General features: G+C 46.3%; 2 protein-coding genes across 18 annotated transcripts; one reads left to right on the top strand and one right to left on the bottom strand.

The window, feature by feature from the left end:
* The first annotated feature begins 306 nt into the window (after positions 1 to 306).
* On the top strand, positions 307 to 6,231 carry LOC109746302 (DAR GTPase 2, mitochondrial). Of its 16 annotated transcripts, none has more exons than XM_073496289.1 (12): positions 307 to 537; positions 648 to 761; positions 882 to 956; positions 1,085 to 1,232; positions 1,359 to 1,429; positions 1,805 to 1,901; positions 1,977 to 2,164; positions 2,351 to 3,586; positions 3,666 to 4,048; positions 4,185 to 4,339; positions 4,912 to 5,055; positions 5,589 to 6,231. In XM_073496289.1, exons 1-8 carry the CDS (start codon positions 376 to 378, stop codon positions 2,612 to 2,614), a joined length of 1,119 nt encoding a protein of 372 aa, XP_073352390.1. In that variant the 5' UTR covers positions 307 to 375; the 3' UTR covers positions 2,615 to 3,586; positions 3,666 to 4,048; positions 4,185 to 4,339; positions 4,912 to 5,055; positions 5,589 to 6,231. The 16 variants fall into 16 exon arrangements, with proteins under 16 accessions (XP_073352390.1, XP_073352380.1, XP_073352376.1 ...); XM_073496279.1 differs by having other exon boundaries at positions 879 to 956; positions 2,351 to 3,538; positions 3,628 to 4,048; XM_073496275.1 differs by having other exon boundaries at positions 879 to 956.
* LOC109746286 (aluminum-activated malate transporter 12) lies at positions 2,698 to 5,061 on the bottom strand. 2 transcript variants are annotated; one of them, XM_020305418.4, is made up of 6 exons: positions 4,720 to 5,061; positions 4,494 to 4,634; positions 4,146 to 4,418; positions 3,905 to 4,032; positions 3,631 to 3,774; positions 2,698 to 3,503 (listed from the first exon to the last, which is right to left on the bottom strand). In XM_020305418.4, the coding sequence occupies exons 1-6, from the start codon at positions 4,991 to 4,993 to the stop codon at positions 2,874 to 2,876; spliced, it is 1,590 nt and encodes a 529-aa protein (XP_020161007.1). In that variant the 5' UTR covers positions 4,994 to 5,061; the 3' UTR covers positions 2,698 to 2,873. The 2 variants fall into 2 exon arrangements, with proteins under 2 accessions (XP_020161007.1, XP_020161003.1); XM_020305414.4 differs by having other exon boundaries at positions 4,146 to 4,634; positions 4,720 to 5,000.
* Positions 6,232 to 8,407: the final 2,176 nt, after the last annotated feature.

Raw genomic sequence — 8,407 nt, 5'->3', positions numbered from 1 at the left:
GTTTTTTTTTTTTTGAGAATCATATAATGCGTTAAGTTTTTGTTTTGTTTTGAGGGGTGTATAATGCGTTAAGTTTTTCTTTTTTCGTTATGTTTTTTTTATGTTAAATGAAAAGCAGACAGTCTAACCGCGCACGTGGCCTTGAAAGCTAAAGCCCACGATGATAAGTTCAGCCTAGAAAAGCAGCTCATTAGGCCTTATACAATGGGAGGTGCTTAGAAAGGTGCTTAAAAAATAAACCAGACTTTCTTAAGCATTATTTTTCTAAGCACCTCCTCTAAGCGTACAAGGCCTTAGCCCACGCGATAATCCTTCTGGCTGGGTCTTACTCTACGGCCCACCGCAGTATCTAACACTCCTGGTCCGGCGTCTGCAATGGCAAGAGCAGCGGCGGCGGAGGCCTTCTCGCGGCGCCTGGGCGCGGCCGTGCGCGGCCTCTCCGGCGCCTGGTACAACCGTCATATGGCCGCCGCCGACCGCGCCATCCGCGCCCGACTCCCCCTTGTAGACCTCGTCCTCGAGGTCCGCGACGCCCGCGTACGTTCGCCGCCACTGCCACTGTCCTTCTCGCTACCCTCTCCACCTTTCAGACGAGACGGGATTCGACTAACAACTCACAAGCTCGTGGATTCTCCCTCTCCCCCCAGGTACCCGCCACCTCGGCGTTCGAGCTTCTCCACCGCCGCTCCCCGGAGGAGCCCGACGTGCGTCTGCTCGTTGCGCTCAACAAGGCCGACCTGGCTGATAAGTCCGAAACCGAGGTAACTGATTCACGAACCCCACGCTTCACACGGGGGAGATTTCAACTGCTTGGCTCCCTGCAGATATACGCAAGTTCTTTTTTCTGACTCTGTAATTTATCGCCGTTGCTGCTCCAGAAGTGGGTGGCGTTCATGAAGCAAAGGGGCTGCTCGTGCATCGCGGTCAATTCACACAGCAGGGGAAGCATCAATGAGGTATTTAGAAGTTAGAACCGTGCTAGTGTCGTCTCAAGTGCATTCTAAGTGCATCCATTTACCGGCTAAATTCATGATTATTATGCTATTCTTGTATCTAATTGGGGCTCATTTCAACTCTAATGTAGCTGTTGAATGCTGTGCGTGGGAGGATCAGGGAGATCAAGCTTGGGGTGAGCGACTGCACAGGGACTGTTCTCTTGGTCGGTATCCCTAATGTTGGCAAGTCGGCCATCATCAATGCGATGCATCAAATTGGAAGGATTGGGGCAGCAGGTGATGCAGTTTACTTGTTGCCTTTCTGTTCGTAATAGCTTTTTTATGCACCTTATTTTTCCTATTACTATGATTGCTTTGATTGTGATTTGATTGCTGGGTGACAATGGCTGGGTTGTCTTTCAGAGAAGGGAAAGCTCAAGCATGCGACTGTCAGCAGCCATCCAGGAGAAACCAGAGATATAAGTGGCTACAAGGTATTTTGATTGATTTAATACCTTGTGTTATACAGTCGAATGAAGGAAAATGATTTTTGGTCTTCTAAGAACATGCGTAGTACCTTATCTTGCTAAAAGAAAAAGAATTACCTGAATCATTTGGAAAACCCTCTTATTTAACAGTCGAGCTCAATGTAAGCATCATATGAGTTACTTCTGTTCACACTGACCAATGGTCTGAAAATGTCTATACAATTGCAACAGGACTCAAGCATGCTGATTGCAGAAATAGCTGCAGTGCCTGTTTTTTGCACCCTCTTGTCTCTACTACCCAATATCCCATGGCTCGGGAACTATTTATATGATTGTAATGTGTCATTTAGATCTTAACAACAGGAAGTTTCTGGTTTTCAGGTTGCTAGTCATCCAAATATATATGTGTTAGATACTCCTGGTGTTCTATCTCCTATATTTGCGAATGATGAATCTGGTCCCAGGCTAGTTTTGACAGGTAAAGACTCCTACGAAATTCAGGCTTTCACTTGTCATTATATATTATTTTCTGATTCATGCACCTCTATTTCAGGAGCAATTAAGGATTCCTTGGTAGAGGAGTATGAGATTGCGCAATTCCTTCTTACAGTTCTTAACTTAAGGACGGAATGCAGGGAGTGGGAGAACCTGAATCTAGACGGAGATAAATCTTCTTTTGCTGATGCAATTCCCACCAGGAGTTGCCATACTAAAAGGCAGTATTCCTCAGATCATACCCAGGTAAATATCGATGATTATTCTAGTTATTACATCCTAATATTTATTGCAATTTCTTACTATTAATGCTAGAAAATGGATATATTTCTCATTATTTAACGATTTTTAAGAGCATCGAATTCTTGGTTCTGACATGCATACTATTAGCTAGCTGCCGTGTTTTAATTGCTTCGCTTTATTTATGTGCAGGATTTTATCGTTAGAGCTGTTCGTCAAGCGCTTTCTGAGACCATAGCATCTTTTCAGGGAGATTTAGGAAATGAGAATGATTTAAGAAGATTAGTAGAAATCCAGTTTACACACTTGCAGAATGCTTTCAGGATTTCTGCTGAAACAATCGAGGATAGGAATAAATGTGTCGCTGTCAAATTACTCAATCTCTATCGCACAGGAAGGCTTGGCCATTATACCTTAGACCATGTTCCAGATTTTAGGCAGGAAGTAGCTGCATAATCATCCAATATGAAACACGGGTCAGAGAAGGATATGTGGATACAAATCATTACTTACTGAGTCCAGAAAACAGGTCTGATCGCTGGGACATCTGCAAACGACTGATTGATAGACGGAGAATATTTAATTGCACCTAAATGTATATCATGCTAACAGTAGTTATTGAAATCACACCACTCATCTTTTTCTAACCAAAGAATAAATACATATTATTTTCAGAATGATCTATACACTGCTGCTTTGATCTACCCATGAGTGTTTATTCAGCTGCAGGAGAAACTGTGTGGCTCCCTAATCGCACACCATCATTGTTTCTCTTCTCCTCCTTGCAAGTGATATCAATGGTCAGATGGTCATGGCGAGTGAACTCTTTAAAATTTGCAGCCCTTTCCAGTTCCTTTACTTCCTCAATAACCAACTCCAGTCGTACTACCATTTCTACCAGTAATGAAGCAAAAGCAGCGAATGGTAGTGCTTCAGAGAACTCAAGGCTCGTGATAGCTATCTTACTTAGCGTCCGCCCTAATGTGCTCCTCTCACTGCGTTCTGATGGTTGATCTGCTTTTGTGTTCTTCCTTTCTAATATCGATGCTGTATCAGTCTTGAATGAGGGCAGAGCAGTTCTTGAGGTGGCATGCTTGCTTGAATTCAGTTCCATTAGCATACGACTATTGGCAGATCCATGTTTTGAGCCGAGAAATAGCCGTGGTTGTGACCTTATTGCTGAGTTTAGATCCTGTAGTGCTTCATGAAGATGATCGCACAACACATCAGGGGCACAACGATGGTGATTTCTTATGCTGTCTGCAAGCTCCTGTAGAACCTTGGTCACCTCTCGTGCAACTCTAGTGCATGGGGTTCGAAATAGTGATCTGACGGATGTCGGAGTCTTCAACATCGATAAATATAACTTTGTGAGCACAGGTTATTTACAGAAAGATGGTTTTGCTTGAAATAATATTGATATGTCAGGTAAATCTGGAAAAGCATGTTATATCATAAGTTTTTTGCAGTACCTGAATTTCTGATTCAAGGCATCCATGAAGTGCAGCGACAGTATATGCGAAGTGTCTAAGCACAGATCCGAGCTTCACATACTTTTGCCATGGGTAACTGTAACACTGCATTGAGTGTCTTGGCTCCCAGCTTGCATAGTGTGCCTGGCCAATTGTTATTATTTGAGGGCATATACTTTTTGAAATAAGAGACATCCATGACATCAATCTGATAAAAACAATTGCACGGAGAAAAGGATAAGAAGATTGAAGCATCAAATGATGATTTAATTACCAGGGACTCGTCACTTGATTTTGAGTCTAGTACTTCTCTATACCCAGTATGAATGGAAGCTCTCGATGTCTGCTTATCAAGAATGTTATCATGCTTCTCTTGATCTCGGAAATACTCATTCACACAACCTGCAATTTTTCTTTGGTAAGATACTACTGAGTTCTGATATTTTCTTACATTAAAGATTAAGCTATTAGTATGATAATAGTTAGCGTGTTAACACCATATATGTGATACCCACCTTCAACTGATCTTGCCAATCCTTCAAATTTGTGCGCAGTGCGGCTGTGGAGGTCCTCTCCCGACCAGTTTGGCAACACAAAGAGGCTCATAAAGAGGCATATGGCACACCCTATGGCAATTGTACTCAAGCGATCTCGTGCTAAAGGCAGTATGTTCTCCTGGCGGAAGCTTGAGACCGTTATCAGATTGAAGGTTAGCAAAAAAATCACCACACCATAATCATAATTCTTCTTAATGGATGGGAAGAATCTCAAATATGTTGCCGCGAATCCTGTCATTGAAAATGCTACGGCATAAGATACTATTAATTTGGCCATCCTAAATTCCAATTTTACAAGGTACATACCTATCAGAAATACTGAAGATGCCACAAAGAAACCGCGGAAAACTTTTCCAGATCTTACTGCTACAAGTTCAATGATAAATGCTAGAGATGCCGCTATGACTGTTCCGAACCCTCTATTCAGACCTTTGCATATGGTTGCACCTGTTGATCAGCACTCACTTGTTAGAAACCGAAGAACTACATCCACAAATACCATATTATAATCAATATGATGCTAGTAGATTACCTGCGGTAAATTCGAGCACAACAACAACCGTCATGACAGCCCACATTGCATTCTTTCCCACTCCTTTGAACAACGGTTCTAGTATATACAAGAGCGAGACTAGTGTGAGAGCTGTCCCAACCTTGAGAGCATGAATGGCTCTCCTTTGATCTTCTCTTCCAATACTCCATGCGTACGCCCACCACGAAGCAGGAATCCTGGTGATCTTCTTCACTCTCTCAGGAAGCATCAGCAAGCTGTTCTTGTTGCTGCTGGGATCTACAGCACAAGCCATTCTTGCAGCCTGGGCTCAAGATGAATGCTCAGGTTCCTTGGAAGATGGCAATGCTACCAACAGTAAGTGATGCTCCTTCCGCCATCAGCTCTTTATATAAGGTCTGGGCTTCAATAATGCGCGTAACCTTACATATACTAAATTTCGTGAATTCAACGATGTTGTGAAAAGTGGCTTCGTGTGGTTTCTGGAATGTTGCTATCGTGCATGACTTTAAAAGTAAGTCTGATAGCTGTCTACTGGTTCTTTGCATGTGATGGTAGCAAATAAATTCACCAGCTTGCTACTATCTTTACGTGTTCCTTTTGATATATCTTTGTGAACTCTGGTGTAAACAACCAACAAACTAATCTAGAATATCACCTAACTGCAGTAGCATTTTAGTACATTTTGATACTTGTAGACAATACTGTTATCCCTACTCTCCTCGCAACTACCACCATCCACTCTAGTTTTCTTCAGATTTTCTTCCTATTTGAATTCCCCGCTTCATTTTGCGACTTACAGAGCATGAACGTCACTGCTTTTCGTCGTAGATTGGACACGCAATTCCACTGATATCTGACTAAACATCTTTTGTTCGTCCTTGCCGCAGGTGTAGGTGTCCCAAATATCAGGAAGGGAGAGGACGCCACCTTCGTCCCGTTTGTTGAGCAACTCGCCGAGTCACAGGACGATACGCACTTCTCCTTTTCCTGACGCTGATACGTGGTGATGGCGGCCTTGACTTTGCACTGGACCATTGGCTGAGTGAGTTCACGTGAAGAGGACGTTGGGAAAGGCCCCGGCCTCGGCAAGCTGCTCGTGTGCGCGCGCCTTGATTGGACGACAATGGCCGGCTCGTCCGGTCCCGGTCCGGCTGTGGTGGAGAGCGACATGTGCGGAGGGGCCGCTTGAGGTTGCGGGGCGAAGGTCACGGTTGTCGCCGGGTTCAGATTTGTCGTGTGGCCGCTTTGCCAGCTTCGGTGATTCTCTGCCCTCGGATTTCTTTTTGCCGTCCGGTGGTCGACACCTTGCCAGGCGAGGGCACACCTGTGAACTGGTTGGTGGCCTTGTGTCAAACCTGCACTTGAAATGCACGGCTGGTGCTGGACTTTGGGTTGGTTCGCATTGATCACATCTAATTTAGGGATAATTTTGTTTTTTGTCGCTAAGCCTTTGTATCATTGCATGATTTCTAAAACAAAACTTCTGTATTTTTTTTACTAGTGATAGCAACAACTATTTTTCTCTTGTTAGATTTTTTTTGAAACGGAGGCAAAAAAAGACTTTTTAAGCAGTACTTGCACAGTTAATTAATTTCAAATTTGAAATCAAGTGAAAACTATCATAAACCAAGCGGAAAACGACACCAAGGTGCTACCATCGTTCGGTCACGCATGATAAGGTTTTCCCTTGGAACTGCACTGACGACTGGATCCGTGCGAGAGGGGTGTTGCAGCGATGCCTTCGTGAAGGTCAACGACACCTGCACTTGTTGCCATCGCTGGTCACGACACGTAGCCGAGACAAGGTCCCAAGCACTGGACACATCGTTCGCCATACATCAACCGGCGCGAACGCCGTCAAGACCACCAACCACCACCATCGAACACGCCCATTGATGAAGAAGCGTCGAGATTCACCATAACCAATCGCACCTCAGAAAGGCCAACGACACGACACATAGCCGAGACAAGGTCTTCATCCAAGCTCTGGACACACCGTTCGCTACACATAACCAGCGCAAATGCCGTCAAGACCACCAACCACCACCATCGAACACGCCCATTGATGAAGAAGTGTCGAGATCCACCACAACCAATCGCACCTAACAAAGGCCAAGGACATGACACGTAGCCGAGACAAGGTCTTCACCCAAGCTCTGGACACGCCGTTCGCCACACATCAACTGGCGCAAACGCCGTCAAGACCACCAACCACCACCATCGAACACACCCATTGATGAAGAAGCGTCGAGATCCACCACAACCAATCACACCTCACAAAGGCCAACGACGACCAAGCTCCAACACCAGGTGGCAGATCCATCAATGGTCAACCAAACGTTGGACCACCGGACGGAGCGCGAGTCCCGCACCCTATCGAGCACCATGCCGACAGGGAGCAGAGGAGCGATGCCTCATGCCAAGAACCACCATGGTTTCGGACTGTAGCCATACATCAGACGCGCTGACGCGCCCCACACACGCCACTTTGCGCCCATCGGAGACCAGCTCCGTTACACTCACTGCATGGAGCTGCCCTCCCGCGTCGCTCAGGGCCACCGAGCCGCGCCACCCGAGCTGCAAATGCCGTCGGAGCTACACCACCACAACCGACCACCACGCGACCACCAGGGTGCATATCCATGTTGCCCGGGCCTCGTGCGCACCCCCGAAGCGCACCAGCGCCACGCCCGCGTCGTGCGTCCCGGCACAGCCTCGCCCAAGACGCAGCAACACCTCGCACCGTGATGCGACCCATGCATGGCATATCCGCACCAGCCAGGCCACCCCACACGCTCGCGCCGCGCCGCCTCGCCTCTCTGCGGGAGATGCCTCCAGGTCACCTTGCGCTGCATCACCTCACCATGTCGAGCACCAACGCGAGCACCCATCAAAGTGGCCAACCCCGAGTGGAGGAGGAATGGCCCCGCAATCGTCGTGTCACGCAGGCTTTGCCTATGGCGGCTAGGAGAGGCGTTGGGGTGTGACGCAAGCGGCGACAAGGGTTCGCTCATGGCCGCCCGTGGGAGCGTCTCTTTTTAGAATAAGATATCCAAATAGTGGAGGAAGAGCACACTAGTATATTCATCTTCAAGAATAAATGGGGTATCCGAAGTTGTACTAATCATGATGGAATTAGTCATATTATGAAGCTTTGGAAGAGAGTAATTGAGCATTGTTTGATAAGATATACGAATGTAAGAAAACAATTTTTTTATCCCTGAGAGATCGGCTATAGAGGTGATCTTCGTACGGTTTCATCGACTTGGAGAAGGCCTATAGCAAGATATCAAGGATGATCATGTGATGGGTGTCTATGGGAAGTGGGACTAAGCCCACATCCAGTTCTACGCTTTGGGGAGGCCTTCCAAACACATAACCGAGTCCCGCTAGGAGTCCACATCTGAAGAATGAAGTATGCCATAGCAGTGGCGAGTCTACTAGGTGGGCTTCATCAGGCTTAAGCCTACCCTCTGTCGGTGTCAAAACCGGCAGATCTCGGGTAGGGGATCCCAAGCTGTGGATTCTCGGATCAATGGTAACAGGAACGAAGGAGACGATGTTTTACCCAGGTTCGGGCCCTCTTGATGGAGGTAATACCCTACTTCCTGCTTGATTGATCTTGATGAATATAGAGATTACAAGAGTTGATCTACTCCGCGACCATATGTTATGGTATAAACCCTAGGGGTATGATGATTAATGT

Source organism: Aegilops tauschii, chromosome 1 (genome assembly GCF_002575655.3).
Source record: "Aegilops tauschii subsp. strangulata cultivar AL8/78 chromosome 1, Aet v6.0, whole genome shotgun sequence".
NCBI lineage: Eukaryota > Viridiplantae > Streptophyta > Magnoliopsida > Poales > Poaceae > Aegilops > Aegilops tauschii.
Note: the sequence above shows the minus strand (reverse complement) of the source record. Positions and strands in the feature narration are given on the sequence as shown.